Source organism: Ranitomeya imitator, chromosome 2, assembly GCF_032444005.1.
Source record: "Ranitomeya imitator isolate aRanImi1 chromosome 2, aRanImi1.pri, whole genome shotgun sequence".
NCBI lineage: Eukaryota > Metazoa > Chordata > Amphibia > Anura > Dendrobatidae > Ranitomeya > Ranitomeya imitator.
The window spans coordinates 357,310,742-357,328,289 of NC_091283.1; the positions used below are offsets into that span (position 1 = coordinate 357,310,742).

A 17,548-nucleotide genomic window follows, 5' to 3' on the forward strand; every position below is an offset into this window, starting at 1 on the left:
AGCTCCCTCCTGTGGTCGTGAGTGGTACTGCGGCTGGTTCTGTCTATAAGCTTCCTTTGGTGGATGAGAGTGGTACTGCGGCTTCTGAGTTTCCTTCCTCAGGTGATGAGGTTAAGTCGTTAGGTGCTGCTCTATTTAACTCCACCTGGTGCTTTGATCCTGGCCTCCAGTCAATGTTCTAGTATTGGTCTTGCTTCCTCCTGGATCGTTCCTGTGGCCTGTCTTTCCTGCATAAGCTAAGTTCTGCTTATGTTATTTTTGTTTGCTATATTTTCTGTCCAGCTTGCTATATTGGTTTTTCTTGCTTGCTGGAAGCTCTGAGACGCAGAGGGAGCACCTCCGTACCGTTAGTCGGTGCGGAGGGTCTTTTTGCCCCTCTGCGTGGTTGTTTGTAGGGTTTTGTGTTGACCGCAAAGCTATCTTTCCTATCCTCGGTCTATTCAGTAAGTCGGGCCTCGCTTTGCTAAATCTATTTCATCTCTGTGTTTGTATTTCATCTTTACTCACAGTCATTATATGTAGGGGGCTGCCTTTTCCTTTGGGGAATTTCTCTGAGGCAAGGTAGGCTTATTTTTCTATCTTCAGGGCTAGTTAGTTTCTCAGGCTGTGCCGAGTTGCATAGGGAGCGTTAGGCGCAATCCACGGCTACCTCTAGTGTGGTGTGATAGGATTAGGGATTGCGGTCAGCAGAGTTTCCACGTCTCAGAGCTCGTCCTATGTTTTTGGTAAATGTCAGGTCACCTTGTGTGCTCTGAACTTCAAGGTCCATTGTGGTTCTGAATTACCTGTTCATAACAGTACTGAAGGCCCAAAGTACTAATGCTTCTCAATAGAGGGAAAAGAGAAGTTCTGAGACCATTTTTTTTTTCTTTGCACTGTGTTCTGTCTTTCTTTTCCCCTTTACATCAGGGTGGTTCAGAACACAGGTGTGGACATGGACATTCAGGGTCTGTCCTCTTTGATGGATAATCTCACTATAAGAGTACAGAACATTCAAGATTTAGTGGTTCAGAATCCAATGTTAGAACCTAAAATTCCTATTCCTGAGTTGTTTTCTGGAGATAGAGCTAAGTTTTTGAATTTTAAAAATAATTGTAAACTGTTTCTGGCTTTGAGACCCCGCTCCTCTGGTGACCCAGTTCAACAAGTTAAAATCATTATTTCTTTATTACGTGGCGACCCTCAAGACTGGGCATTTTCCCTTGCGCCAGGAGATCCTGCATTATGTAATATTGAATATTGATGCGTTTTTTCTGGCGCTCGGATTGCTGTACGACGAACCTAATTCAGTGGATCAGGCAGAGAAAAATTTGCTGGCTCTGTGTCAGGGTCAGGATGAGATAGAGATTTATTGTCAGAAGTTTAGAAAGTGGTCCGTGCTCACTCAATGGAATGAATGTGCGCTGGCAGCTATTTTCAGAAAGGGTCTCTCTGAAGCCCTTAAGGATGTCATGGTGGGATTTCATATGCCTGCTGGTCTGAATGAGTCTATGTCTTTGGCCATTCAGATCGGTCGACGCTTACGCGAGCGTAAATCTGTGCACCATTTGGCGGTATTATCTGAGCATAAACCTGAGCCTATGCAGTGCAATAGGACTTTGACCAGAGCTGAAAGGCAGGAACACAGATGTCAGAATGGGCTGTGTTTCTACTGTGGTGATTCCACTCATGCTATCTCCGATTGTCCTAAGCGGTTCGCTAGGTCTGCCACCATTGGTACGGTACAGTCAAAATTTCTTTTGTCCGTTACTTTGATCTGCTCTTTGTCTTCCTATTCTGTCATGGCATTTGTGGATTCAGGCGCTGCCCTGAATTTGATGGACTTGGAGTTTGCTAGGCGCTGTGGGTTTGTCTTGGAGCCCTTGCAGTGTCCTATTCCATTGAGAGGAATTGATGCTACGCCTTTGGCCAAGAATAAGCCTCAGTATTGGACCCAGCTGACCATGTGCATGGCTCCTGCGCACCAGGAGGATATTCGCTTTCTGGTGTTGCATAATCTGCATGATGTGGTCGTGTTGGGGTTGCCATGGCTACAAGTCCATAACCCAGTATTAGATTGGAAATCAATGTCTGTGTCCAGCTGGGGTTGTCAGGGGGTACATGGTGATGTTCCATTTCTGTCTATCTCATCATCCACCCCTTCTGAGGTCCCAGAGTTCTTGTCTGATTACCGGGATGTATTCGATGAGCCCAAGTCCAATGCCCTACCTCCGCATAGGGATTGTGATTGTGCTATCGATTTGATTCCTGGTAGTAAGTTTCCTAAGGGTCGACTGTTTAATTTATCTGTACCTGAGCACGCCGCTATGCGGAGTTACGTGAAGGAGTCTTTGGAGAAGGGTCATATTCGCCCGTCATCGTCGCCATTGGGAGCGGGTTTCTTTTTTGTGGCCAAGAAGGATGGTTCGCTGAGACCTTGCATTGATTACCGCCTTCTAAATAAAATTACGGTCAAATTTCAGTACCCCTTGCCGCTGCTGTCTGATTTGTTTGCTCGGATTAAGGGGGCTAGTTGGTTCACCAAGATAGATCTTCGTGGTGCGTATAATCTTGTGCGTATCAAACGGGGCGATGAATGGAAAACAGCATTTAATACGCCCGAAGGCCATTTTGAGTACCTGGTTATGCCATTCGGACTTTCTAATGCTCCATCAGTGTTTCAGTCCTTTATGCATGACATCTTCCGAGAGTACCTGGATAAATTCCTGATTGTATACTTGGATGATATTTTGGTCTTCTCGGATGATTGGGAGTCTCATGTGAAGCAGGTCAGAATGGTGTTCCAGGTCCTGCGTGCTAATTCTTTGTTTGTGAAGGGGTCAAAGTGTCTCTTTGGTGTTCAGAAGATTTCATTTTTGGGGTTCATTTTTTCTCCTTCTACTATCGAGATGGACCCTGTTAAAGTTCAGGCCATTTATGATTGGACTCAGCCAACATCTCTGAAGACTCTGCAGAAGTTCCTGGGCTTTGCTAATTTTTACCGTCGCTTCATCGCTAATTTTTCTAGCATTGCTAAACCGTTGACTGATTTAACCAAGAAGGGTGCTGATGTGGTCAATTGGTCTTCTGCTGCTGTGGAAGCTTTTCAGGAGTTGAAGCGTCGTTTTGCCAACCAGATGTTTCGCTTCCGTTCCAGGTCGAGGTTGATGCTTCCGAAATTGGAGCAGGGGCTGTTTTGTCGCAGAGAAGTTCTGATTGCTCGGTGATGAAACCATGCGCCTTCTTTTCCAGGAAATTTTCGCCTGCTGAGCGAAATTATGATGTTGGCAATCGAGAGTTGCTAGCCATGAATTGGGCATTCGAGGAGTGGCGTCATTGGCTTGAAGGAGCTAAGCATCGCGTGGTGGTCTTGACTGATCACAAAAACTTGACTTATCTCGAGTCTGCCAAACGGTTGAATCCTAGACAGGCTCGTTGGTCGCTGTTTTTCTCCCGTTTTGACTTTGTGGTTTCGTACCTTCCGGGCTCTAAAAATGTGAAGGCGGATGCCCTGTCTAGGAGTTTTGTGCCCGATTCTCCGGGTTTGTCTGAGCCAGCGGGTATTCTCAAAGAGGGGGTAATTTTGTCTGCCATCTCCCCTGATTTGCGGTGGGTGCTGCAAAAATTTCAGGCTAATAGACCTGACCGTTGCCCAGCGGAGAAACTGTTTGTCCCTGATAGGTGGACGAATAAAGTTATCTCTGAGGTTCATTGTTCGGTGTTGGCTGGTCATCCTGGAATCTTTGGTACCAGAGATTTGGTGGCTAGATCCTTTTGGTGGCCGTCTCTGTCGCGGGATGTGCGTTCTTTTGTGCAGTCCTGTGGGATTTGTGCTCGGGCTAAGCCCTGCTGTTCTCGTGCCAGTGGGTTGCTTTTGCCCTTGCCGGTCCCGAAGAGGCCTTGGACGCATATCTCTATGGATTTTATTTCGGATCTCCCCGTCTCTCAAAGAATGTCGGTCATTTGGGTGGTTTGTGATCGCTTCTCTAAGATGGTCCATTTGGTGCCCTTGTCTAAATTGTCTTCCTCCTCTGATTTGGTGCCATTGTTTTTTCAGCATGTGGTTCGTTTACATGGCATTCCAGAGAACATCGTTTCTGACAGAGGTTCCCAGTTTGTTTCGAGGTTTTGGCGAGCCTTTTGTGCTAGGATGGACATTGATTTGTCTTTTTCCTTGGCTTTCCATCCTCAGACAAATGGCCAGACTGAACGAACCAATCAGACCTTGGAAACATATCTGAGATGTTTTGTTTCTGCTGATCAGGATGATTGGGTGTCCTTTTTGCCTTTGGCTGAGTTCGCCCTTAATAATCGGGCCAGCTCGGCTACTTTGGTTTCGCCGTTTTTCTGCAATTCTGGGTTCCACCCTCGTTTCTCTTCAGGGCAGGTTGAGTCTTCGGACTGTCCTGGTGTGGATACTGTGGTGGATAGGTTGCAGCAGATTTGGACTCATGTAGTGGACAATCTGACTTTGTCCCAGGAGAAGGCTCAACGTTTCGCTAACCGCAGGCGCTGTGTGGGTCCCCGACTTCGTGTTGGGGATTTGGTTTGGTTGTCATCTCGTTATATTCCTATGAAGGTTTCCTCTCCTAAATTTAAGCCTCGTTTCATTGGTCCATATAGGATTTCTGAGGTTCTTAATCCTGTGTCTTTTCGTTTGACTCTTCCGGCTTCTTTTTCCATCCATAACGTGTTCCATTGGTCATTGTTGCGGAGATACGTGGCACCTGTGGTTCCATCTATTGATCCTCCTGCTCCGGTTTTGGTTGAAGGGGAATTGGAGTATATTGTGGAGAAGATTTTGGATTCTCGTGTTTCGAGACGGAAACTCCAGTATCTGGTTAAGTGGAAAGGTTATGGTCAGGAAGATAATTCCTGGGTCTTTGCCTCTGATGTCCATGCTGCCGATCTGGTTCGTGCCTTTCATGTGGCTCATCCTGGTCGGCCTGGGGGCTCTGGTGAGGGTTCGGTGACCCCTCCTCAAGGGGTGGGTACTGTTGTGAATTCTGTGGCCAAGCTCCCTCCTGTGGTCGTGAGTGGTTCTGTGGCTGGTTCTGTCTATAAGCTTCCTTTGGTGGATGAGAGTGGTACTGCGGCTTCTGAGTTTCCTTCCTCAGGTGATGAGGTTAAGTCGTTAGGTGCTGCTCTATTTAACTCCACCTGGTGCTTTGATCCTGGCCTCCAGTTAATGTTCTAGTATTGGTCTTGCTTCCTCCTGGATCGTTCCTGTGGCCTATCTTTCCTGCATAAGCTAAGTTCTGCTTATGTTATTTTTGTTTGCTATATTTTCTGTCCAGCTTGCTATATTGGTTTTTCTTGCTTGCTGGAAGCTCTGAGACGCAGAGGGAGCACCTCCGTACCGTTAGTCGGTGCGGAGGGTCTTTTTGCCCCTCTGCGTGGTTGTTTGTAGGGTTTTGTGTTGACCGCAAAGCTATCTTTCCTATCCTCGGTCTATTCAGTAAGTCGGGCCTCACTTTGCTAAATCTATTTCATCTCTGTGTTTGTATTTCATCTTTACTCACAGTCATTATATGTAGGGGGCTGCCTTTTCCTTTGGGGAATTTCTCTGAGGCAAGGTAGGCTTATTTTTCTATCTTCAGGGCTAGTTAGTTTCTCAGGCTGTGCCGAGTTGCATAGGGAGCGTTAGGCGCAATCCACGGCTACCTCTAGTGTGGTGTGATAGGATTAGGGATTGCGGTCAGCAGAGTTTCCACGTCTCAGAGCTCGTCCTATGTTTTTGGTAAATGTCAGGTCACCTTGTGTGCTCTGAACTTCAAGGTCCATTGTGGTTCTGAATTACCTGTTCATAACAATTAACACCCAGAAACTTATGAAGAACTTGCAGTCATCATTGGCCCCAATCTCCTCCATCTCATGTCCTGATTCTGCTCTGAAGCATTACAATGAAACCCTGCAAAGTGCCATGGATGAAGCTGCACATCCTATACATAGAACAACTCGGCACAGACGGCGACAACCGTGGCACACGCTGCAAACACGTTTCCTGCAGCGGTGCTCCAGGTGCGCCGAACGTCTGTGGAGAAAATCTAATCTACCCGAAGATTTCATCCATTATAATTTCATGCTAAAAACATACAACTCTGCCCTTCACCTCTCCAAACAAACCTATTTCAACACCCTCATCACCTCACTGTCAAATAAACCTAAACGTCTCTTTGACACTTTCCAGTCCCTACTCAACCCAAGAGTGCAGGCCCCAACCACAGATCTCCGCGCTGACGATCTGGCCAATTACTTCAAAGAAAAAATTGACCACATTCGACAGGAAATCATCTTCCAATCTCTTCATACCATGCACTGTCCTCTCTCCCCCACTGCATCTAGTTCACTCTCTGACTTTGAACCAGTTACAGAAGAAGAAGTAATCAGGCTCCTTGCAACTTCTCGCCCAACCACTTGCACCAGTGACCCCATTCCGTCACATCTCCTCCAGTCCCTTTCCCCGGCTGTCACCTCTCACCTAACAAAAATATTCAACCTTTCTCTCATTTCCGGTATTTTTCCCTCATTTAAGCATGCCATCATACATCCATTATTAATAAAACCATCCCTCGACCAGAACTGTGCCGCTAACTATAGACCTGTCTTTAATCTTCCCTTCATCTCTAAACTCCTCGAACGCCTGGTCCACTTCCGTCTTACCCGCTATCTCTCAGATAACTCTCTTCTAGACCCTCTTCAATCTGGTTTCCGCTCTTTACACTCTACTGAAACTGCCCTCACTAAAGTCTCTAATGACCTACTAACAGCTAAATCTAATGGTCACTACTCCATGCTAATTCTCTTGGATCTCTCCGCAGCATTCGATACTGTGGATCATCAGCTCCTCCTCAATATGCTCCGCTCCATCGGCCTCAAGGACACCGTTCTCTCCTGGTTCTCCTCCTATCTCTCTGACCGATCCTTCACTGTATGTTTTGCTGGTCCCTCCTCCTCTCACCTTCCCCTTACTGTTGGGGTTCCTCAAGGATCAGTCCTAGGCCCCCTCCTCTTCTCTTTGTATACTGCCCCTGTTGGACAAACAATCAGTAGATTTGGTTTCCAGTACCATCTCTATGCTGACGACACCCAATTATACACTTCTCCTGTTATCACGCCGACCTTTTTAGAAAACACCAGTGATTGTTTTACCGCTGTCTCTAACATCATGTCCTCCCTCTATCTGAAACTAAACCTGTCAAAAACTGAACTCCTCATGTTTTCTCCCTCTACTAACCTACCTTTGCCTGACATTGCCATCTCCGTGTGCGGTTCCACCATTACTCCAAAGCAACATGCCCCCTGCCTTGGGGTCATCCTTGATTCCGAGCTTTCATTCACCCCCCACATCCGATCACTGGCTCGCTCTTCTTATCTGCACCTCAAAAACATTTCTAGAATTCGCCCTTTTCTTACTTTCGACTCTGCAAAAACTCTTACTGTTTCACTTATTCATTCTCGTCTAGACTATTGTAACTCTCTACTAATCGGCCTCCCTCTTACCAAACTCTCCCCGCTCCAATCTGTCCTGAATGCTGCAGCCAGGATAATATTCCTCACCAACCGTTACACCGATGCCTCTACCTTGTGCCAGTCATTACACTGGCTACCCATCCACTCCAGAACCCAGTACAAAACTACTACCCTCATCCACAAAGCACTCCATGGTTCAGCACCACCCTACATCTCCTCTCTGGTCTCAGTCTACCACCCTACCCGTGCCCTCCGCTCCGCTGATGACCTCAGGTTAGCATCCTCAATAATCAGAACCTCCCATTCCCGTCTCCAAGACTTTACACGTGCTGCGCCGATTATTCTTTGGAATGCACTACCTAGGTTAATACGATTAACCCCTTTACCCCCAAGGGTGGTTTGCACGTTAATGACCGGGCCAATTTTTACAATTCTGACCACTGTCCCTTTATGAGGTTATAACTCTGGAACGCTTCAATGGATCCTGGTGATTCTGACATTGTTTTCTCGTGACATATTGTTCTTCATGACAATGGTAAAAATTATTTGATAGTACCTGCGTTTATTTGTGAAAAAAACGGAAATTTGGCGAAAATTATGAAAATTTCGCAATTTTCCAACTTTGAATTTTTATGCAATTAAATCACAGAGATATGTCACACAAAATACTTAATAAGTAACATTTCCCACATGTCTACTTTACATCAGCACAATTTTGGAACCAAAATTTTTTTTTGTTAGGGAGTTATAAGGGTTAAAAGTTGACCAGCAATTTCTCATTTCTACAACACCATTTTATTTTAGGGACCACATCTCATTTGAAGTCATTTTGAGGGGTCTATATGATAGAAAATACCCAAGTGTGACACCATTCTAAAAACTACACCCCTCAAGGTGCTCAAAACCATATTCAAGAAGTTTATTAACCCTTCTGGTGCTTCACAGGAATTTTTTGAATGTTTAAATAAAAATGAACATTTAACTTTTTTTCACAAAAAATGTAATTCAGCTCCAATTTGTTTTATTTTACCAAGGGTAACAGGAGAAAATGGACCCCAAACATTGTTGTACAATTTGTCCTGAGTATGCCAATACCCCACATGTGGGGGTAAACCACTGTTTGGGCGCATGGCAGAGCTCGGAAGCGAAGGAGTGCCATTTGACTTTTCAATGCAAAATTGACTGGAATTGAGATGGGACGCCATGTTTCGTTTGGAGAGCCCCTGATGTGGCTAAACATTGAAACCCCCCACAAGTGACACCATTTTGGAAAGTAGACCCCCTAAGGAACTTATCTAGAGGTGTGGTGAGCACTTTGACCCAACAAGTGCTTCACAGAAGTTTATAATGTAGAACCGTAAAAATAAAAAATCATATTTTTTCACAAAAATTATCTTTTCGCCCCCAATTTTTTATTTTCCCAAGGGTAAGAGAAGAAATTGGACCCCAAAAGTTGTTGTACAATTTGTCCTGAGTACGCTGATAGCCCATATGTGGGGGTAAACCACTGTTTGGGCGGATGGGAGAGCTCGGAAGGGAAGGAGCGCCGTTTGACTTTTCAATGCAAAATTGACAGGAATTGAGATGGGACATCATGTTGCGTTTGAAGAGCCACTGATGTGCCTAAACATTGAAACCCCCCACAAGTGACACCATTTTGGAAAGTAGACCCCCTAAGGAATTTATCTAGAGGTGTGGTGAGCACTTTGACCCACCAAGTGCTTCACAGAAGTTTATAATGTAGAACCGTAAAAATAAAAAATCATATTTTTTCACAAAAATTATCTTTTCGCCCCCAATTTTTTATTTTCCCAAGGGTAAGAGAAGAAATTGGACCCCAAAAGTTGTTGTACAATTTGTCCTGAGTACGCGGATACCCCATATGTGGGGGTAAACCACTGTTTGGGTGGATGGGAGAGCTCGGAAGGGAAGGAGCGCCGTTTGACTGTTCAAAGCAAAATTGACAGGAATTGAGATGGGACGCCATGTTGCGTTTGAAGAGCCACTGATGTGCCTAAACATTGAAACCCCCCACAAATGACACCATTTTGGAAAGTAGACCCCCTAAGGAACTTATCTAGAGGTGTGGTGAGCACTTTGACCCACCAAGTGCTTCACAGAAGTTTATAATGCAGAGCCGTAAAAATAAAACAAAATTTTTTTCCCACAAAAATTATTTTTTTAGCCCCCAGTTTTGTATTTTCCTGAGGGTAACAGGAGAAATTGGACCCCAAAATTTGTTGCCCAATTTGTCCTGAGTGCGATGATACACCATATGTGGGGGGAACCACTGTTTGGGCACATGGGAGGGCTCAGAAGGGAAGGAGTGCCATTTGAATGCAGACTTAGATGGAATGGTCTGCAGGTGTCACATTGCGTTTGCAGAGCCCCTAATGTACCTAAACAGTAGAAACCCCCCACAAGTGACACCATTTTGGAAAGTAGACCCCCTTAGGAACTTATCTAGATGTGTGCTGAGCGCTTTGACCCACCAAGGGCTTCACAGAAGTTTATAATGGAGAGCCGTAAAAATAAAACAAAAATTTTTTCCCACAAAAATTATTTTTTAGCCCCCAGTTTTGTATTTTTCCGAGGGTAAAAGGAGAAATTCGACCCCACAATTTGTTGTCCAATTTGTCCTGAGTGCGCTGATACCCCATATGTGGGGGGGAACCACTGTTTGGGCGCATGGGAGGGCTCGGAAGGGAAGGAGCTCCATTTGGAATGAGGACTTAGATGGAATGGTCTGCAGGTGTCACATTGCATTTGCAGAGCCCCTAATGTACCTAAACAGTAGAAACCTCCCACAAGTGACACCATTTTGGAAACTAGACCCCCTAAGGAACTCATCTAGATGTGTTGTGATAGCTTTGAACCCCCAAGTGTTTCACTACAGTTTGTAACGCAGAGCCGTGAAAATTAAAAAAAAAAATCTTTCCCCCCAAAATTATTTTTTAGCCCCCAGTTTTGTATTTTCCCGAGGGTAAGAGGAGAAATTCGACCCCAAAAGTTGTTGTCCAATTTGTCCTGAGTACGCTGATACCCCGTATGTTGGGGGAAACCAACGTTTGAGCGCATGGCAGAGCTCGGAAGGGAAGGAGCGCCATTTGGAATGCAGACTTAGATGGAATGGTCTGCAGACGTCACATTGCGTTTGCAGAACCCCTAATGTACCTAAACAGTAGAAACCCCCCACAAGTGACCCCATATTGGAAACTAGACCCCCCAGGGAACTAATCTAGATGTGTTGTGAGAACTTTGAACCCCCAAGTGTTTCACTACAGTTTATAACGCAGAGCCGTGAAAATAAAAAATCTTTTTTTTTCCCACAAAAAATATGTTTTAGCCCCGAGTTTTGTATTTTCCCAAGGGTAGCAGGAGAAATTGGACCCCAAAAGTTGTTGTCTTATTTGTCCTGAGTACGCTGATACCCCATATGTTGGGGTAAACCCCTGCTTGGGCACACGGGAGAGCTCGGAAGGGAAGAAGCACTGTTTTACTTTTTCAACGCAGAATTGGCTGGAATTGAGATCGGACGCCATGTCGCGTTTGGAGAGCCCCTGATGTGCCTAAACAGTGGAAACCCCCCAATTATAACTGAAACCCTAATCCAAACACATCCCTAACCCTAATCCCAATGGTAACCCTAACCACACCTCTAACCCTGACACACCCCTAACCCTAATCCCAACCCTATTCCCAACCGTAAATGTAATCTAAACCCTAACTGTAACTTTAGCCCCAACCCAAACTGTAGCCCTAGCCCTAACCCTAGCCCTAACCCTAGCCCTAACCCTAACCCTAGCCCTAGCCCTAACCCTAGCCCTAACCCTAACCCTAGCCCTAACCCTAGCCCTAACCCTAACCCTAACCCTAGCCCTAACCCTAGCCCTAACCTTAGCCCTAACCCTAGCCCTAACCCTAGCCCTAACCCTAGCCCTAACCCTAGCCCTAACCCTAGCCCTAGCCCTAACCCTAGCCCTAACCCTAGCCCTAACCCTAGCCCTAACCCTAGCCCTAGCCCTAATGGGAAAATGGAAATAAATACATTTTTTTAATTTTTCCCTAACTAAGGGGGTGATGAAGGGGGGTTTGATTTACTTTTATAGCGGGTTTTTTAGCGGATTTTTATGATTGGCAGCCGTCACACACTGAAAGACGCTTTTTATTGCAAAAAATATTTTTTGCGTTACCACATTTTGAGAGCTATAATTTTTCTATATTCTGGTCCACAGAGTCATGTGAGGTCTTGGTTTTTGCGGGACGAGTTGATGTTTTTATTGGTAACATTTTCGGGCACGTGACATTTTTTGATCGCTTTTTATTCCGATTTTTGTGAGGAAGAATGACCAAAAACCAGCTATTCATGAATTTCTTTTGGGGGAGGCGTTTATACCGTTCCGCGTTTGGTAAAATTGATGAAGCAGTTTTATTCTTCGGGTCAGTACGATTACAGCGACACCTCATTTATATCATTTTTTTATGTTTTGGCGCTTTTATACGATAAAAACTATTTTATAGAAAAAATAATTATTTTTGCATCGCTTTATTCTCAGGACTATAACTTTTTTATTTTTTTGCTGATGATGCTGTATGGCGGCTCGTTTTTTGCGGGACAAGATGACGTTTTCAGCGGTACCATGGTTAGTTATATCTGTCTTTTTGATCGCGTGTTATTCCACTTTTTGTTCGGCGGTATGATTATCAAGCGTTGTTTTTTGCCTCGTTTTTTTTTTTTTTTTCTTACGGTGTTTACTGAAGGGGTTAACTAGTGGGCCAGTTTTATAGGTCGGGCCGTTACGGACGCGGCGATACTAAATATGTGTACTTTTATTGTTTTGTTTTTTTTATTTAGATAAAGAAATGTATTTATGGGAATAATATTTTTATTTTTTTTTTCATTATTTTGGAATATTTTTTTTTATTTTTTTTTTACACATTTGAAATTTTTTTTTTTACTTTTTTACTTTGTCCCAGGGGGGGACATCACAGATCAGTGATCTGACAGTTTGCACAGCACTCTGTCAGATCACTGATCTGATAGGAGTGCAGGCTGCTTCACAGTGCCTGCTCTGAGCAGGCTCTGTGAAGCCACCTCCCTCCCTGCAGGACCCGGATCCGCGGCCATCTTGGATCCGGGGCTGGAGGGAGCAGGGAGGGAGGTGAGACCCTCGCAGCAACGCGATCACATCGCGTTGCTGCGGGGGGCTCAGGGAAGCCCGCAGGGAGCGCCCTCCCTGCGCGGTGCTTCCCTGTACCGCCGGCACATCGCGATCATCTTTGATCGCGGTGTGCCGGGGGTTAATGTGCCGGGGGCGGTCCGTGACCGCTCCTGGCACATAGTGCCGGATGTCAGCTGCGATAAACAGCTGACACCCGGCCGCGATCGGCGGCGCTCCCCCCGTGAGCGCTGCCGATCGCATATGACGTACTATTGCGTCCTTGGGAAGTAAAGCCCACCCCACATGGACGCAATAGTACGTCTAATGGCAGAAAGGGGTTAATCCCCAATCCCCACAGTTTTAAGCGTGCCCTAAAAACTCATTTGTTCAGATTGGCCTACCGCCTCAACACATTAACCTAATGATCCCGGTGTGGCCTATCATAAAAAAAAAAAAAAGTTCCTCGTATCATGTTCTCATACACTTTATGCAGTTAATAGCCCTCTGTGTCTGTACTGTTACATATTTAGGCAGTTAACTGGTTCATGCAGCTTTACATGAACACCCGAGCCTTACACTATGGCTGGTCCGAATAACTAAAGCAATTGTTACCATCCACCTCTCGTGTCTCCCCTTTTCCTCATAGTTTGTAAGCTTGCGAGCAGGGCCCTCATTCCTCTTGGTATCTATTTTGAACTGTGATTTCTGTTATGCTGTAATGTCTATTGTCTGTACAAGTCCCCTCTATAATTTGTAAAGCGCTGCGGAATATGTTGACGCTATATAAATAAAATTATTATTATTATTATTAGTATATAGGACACCCCAATTCTTATTTAATATAGGATTTCGCTAGGATTTCGCTACAGTCCCCACTGTCCTAGATGCAAAACTAACATAACAGATATGCTTCATATGATGTGGAACTATCCTAACTTGGTGTCCTTTAGTAGGAGTGCTGTAGCAATGATTAACCCCTTTGCCCCCAAGGGTGGTTTGCATGTTAATGACGGGGCCAATTTTTACAATTCTGACCACTGTCCCTTTATGAGGTTATAACTCTGGAAGGCTTCAATGGATCCCGGTGATTCTGACACTGTTTTCTCGTGACATATTGTACTTCATGTTAGTGGTAACATTTCTTTCATATGACTTACGATTATTTGTGAAAAAAATGGAAATTTGGTGAAAATTTAGAAAATTTAGCAATTTTCCAAATTTGAATTTTCATTCCCTTAAATAACAGAGATATGTCACACAAAATACTTAATAAGTAACATTTCCTACATGTCTACTTTACATCAGCACAATTTTGGAACCAAATTTTTGTTAGGGAGTTATAAGGGTTAAAAGTTAAACAGTGATTTCTCGTTTTTACAACACCATTTTGTTATGGACCACCTCACATTTAAAGTCACTTTGAGGGGTCTATAAGATAGAAAATACCCCAAAGTGACACCATTCTAAAAACTTCACCCTTCAAGGTGCTCAAAACCACATTCAAGATGTATATTAATTATTCAGGTGCTTCACAGGAATTTTTTGAATGTTTAAAAAAATGAACATTTTTTCACAAAAAAAAATTTTTTTTATTTTACCAAGGGTAACAGGAGAAATTGAACCCCAAAAGTTATTGTGCAATTTGTCCTGAGTATGCTGATACCCCATATGTGGGGGTAAACCACTGTTTGGGCGCATGGCAGAGCTCAGAAGAGAAGGAGTTTTATGTTTTCAACTCAAAATTGGCTGGAATTGAGATCGGACATCATGTCGCGTTTGGAGAGCCCCTGATGTGCCTACACAGTGAAGCTTACCACAAGTGACACCATTTTGGAAACTGGCCCCCCCTAAGGAACTTATCTAGATGTGTGGTAGTCACTTTGGTGAGCTCCTTATCATTTGCCACCCTGTTTTTAAAGGGACCAAAAGTAATTGGACAATTGACTCCAAGGCTATTTCATGGACAGGTGTGGGCAATCCCTTCGTTATGTCATTCTCAATTAAGCAGATAAAAGGCCTGAAGTTGATTTGATGTGTGGTGCTTGCATTTCGAAGGTTTTGCTGTGAAGTAAACATGCGGTCAAAGGAGCTCTCCATGCAGGTGAAACAAGCCATCCTTAAGCTGCGAAAACAGAAAAAACCCATCCGAGAAATTGCTACAATATTATGAGTGGCAAAATCTACAGTTTGGTACATTCTGAGAAAGAAAGAAAGAAAGCACTGGTGGTGGTGGATGATCGCAGAATAATCTCCATGGTGAAGAGAAACCCCTTCACAACAGCCAACCAAGTGAACAACACTCTCCTGGAGGTAGGCGTATCAATATCCAAATCTACCATAAAGAGAAGATTGCATGAAAGTAAATACAGAGGCTTGACTGCACGATGCAAGCCACTCATAATCATCAAGAATAAAAAGGCTAGACTGGACTTTGCTAAAAAAAAATCTAAGAAAGCCAGCACAGCTCTGGAATAACATTCTTTGGACAGATGAAACCAAGATCAACCTCTACTAGAATGATGGAAAGAGAAAAGTATGGCGAAGGCGTGGTACAGCTCATGATCCAAAGCATACCACATCATCTGTAAAACATGGCGGAGGCAGTGTGATGGCTTTGGCTTGCATGGCTGCCAGTGGCACTGGGTCACTAGTGTTTATTGATGATGTGACACAGGACAGAAGCAGCCGAATGAATTCTGAGGTATTCAGAGACATACTGTGTGCTCAGATCCAGCCAAATGCAGCAAAACTGATTGGTCGTCGTTTCATACTACAGATGGACAATGACCCAAAACATAAAGCCAAAGCAACCCAGGATTTTATTAAAGCAAAGAAGTGGAATATTCTTGAATGGCAAAGTCAGTCACCTGATATCAACCCAATTGAGCATGCATTTCACTTGTTAAAGACTAAAATTCAGACAGAAAGGCCCACAAACAAACAGCAACTGAAAGACACCGCAGTGAAGGCCTGGCAGAGCATCAAAAAGGAGGTGATGTCCATGAGTTCAAGACTTCAGGCAGTCATTGCCAACAAAAGGTTTTCAACCAAGTACTAGAAATGAACATTTTATTTAAAATTATTGAATCTGTCCAATTACTTCTGGTCCTTTTAAAAACAGGGTGGCAAATGTTAAGGAGCTGAAACTCCTAAACCCTTCATCGAATTTTAATGTGGATACCCTCAAATGAAAGCTGAAAGTCTGAACTTCAACTGCATCTGATTTGTTTTGTTTAAAATTCATTATTGTAATGTATTGTATTGTAATTCTAACCAAAATTAGAAAAATGTCTCTTTCCAAATATATATGGACCTAACTGTACATTTCAAGGCTATTTTATTCAAAAATAATAATTGATTTTATTTTTGGCAGATGACTGTACCAGGAGATCAGAGGGACAGCTGACATCTTCAATTTTTAAATCCGAGGACCTTGAGATCCCACAGGATAGAATTGAAGTGAATGACATTACTCCAGATATACCACTATCCCTTCAGAGCAAAGATCTATTGTCTGATCATTTGAAGCAAGTCATATCTTCTGACTCATTACAGACTATTAATAAAACTAAAAGTCAGAAAAGACGCATTAAACAACAAACTGCTCTTAAAGCAAAGATGCCAATTACACATTCACAGCATGGAAATAGTTTTTCCCTCGAAACACCTTTTGCTAACCATCAAAACATTCACACAGAGGAGAAGAGATTTTCTTGTTCCAACTGTGGGAGACATTTTACCCAGAAAGCAGAACTTGTTAGGCATGAAAGAATTCACACAGGGGAGAAGCCTTTTTTGTGTTTAGAATGTGGGATATGTTTTACACATAAATTAATTCTTGTTGCACATCAAAGAATTCACAAAGGGGAGAAGCCATATTCATGTTCAGAATGTGGGAAATGTTGGGCAGATAAATCAAGTTATGTTAGACACCAGAGAATTCACACAGGGGAGAAGCCTTTTTTATGTTCAGAATGTGGGAAATGTTTTATACAGAAATCAGACCTTCTTAATCACCAGAGAACTCACACAGGGGAGAAGCCTTTTTCATGTTCAGAATGTGGGAAATGTTTTTACCGGAAATCACACCTTGTTAGACACCAGATAACTCACACAGGTGAGAAGCCTTTTTCATGTTCAGAATGTGGGAAATCTTTTTACCAAAAATCGCATCTTATTGTACACCAGAAAACTCACGAAGCGGAAAAGTCTCTTTCATGTTCAGAATGTGGGAAATGTTTTTTATATAAATCACATCTTGTTACACACCAGAAAACTCACAAAGGGTTAAAGCCTTTTTCATATTCATAATGTGGGAAGTGTTTTACCTTAAAATGTTACTTTCTTAAACATCAAAAACCCCACATGGGGAGAAGTAATTAAATTATCATACCTAGAATATGAGAAATAAATTACTGAAAAATCATAATTTTTACCTATAAATAATAACTCACAAAGAGAAAGACACTATCAATTTTATTGACAAATTGGACATAAAACATATAACAGACATAACAGTAGATGATTTATATTGTGGGCCCCAATGGGGACAGTGCCGATAATATCTGTAAAGTGCTGTTAAATTAATGACTATATGAGTGAATAAAATAATAAATAAGAATAACACACCATCACATAATTAAATGAGAAAGAAAATTACTTTAGAACTTCCTGTATTTTTGGACGCACTAAAACTTCTTGCTAATAAGTGAGTCTGGAGACAGCTTGCTGAGACGGAGAAGAACGCTGAGACGTTGTCCTTCCTGATCACTGAGAGAACTGCTCTCTCCTCCTGCCCCACACTTTTCTATGTAATCGGTGCACCGCAGGAGAGGAAAATACCAGGACCTGCACAGAGGCTGCGCGTTCTGAGTGAGTAGCTGAAGAACCTTCCAACTGACTAGCTCCTGGACCTTTCACATGACTTGGAAGGA

General features: G+C 43.5%; 1 protein-coding gene across 1 annotated transcript in view; it reads left to right on the top strand.

Moving 5' to 3' along the window:
• Window positions 1–17,262, top strand: part of LOC138663823 (oocyte zinc finger protein XlCOF8.4-like) — a 50,761-nt gene extending 33,499 nt beyond the window's left edge. The window contains exon 7 of the mRNA XM_069750167.1: window positions 15,988–17,262. Within this exon, the coding sequence (XP_069606268.1) occupies window positions 15,988–16,925 (938 nt within the window). The 3' untranslated portion in view covers window positions 16,926–17,262. The remainder of the gene's footprint in view (window positions 1–15,987) is intronic.
• Window positions 17,263–17,548: the final 286 nt, after the last annotated feature.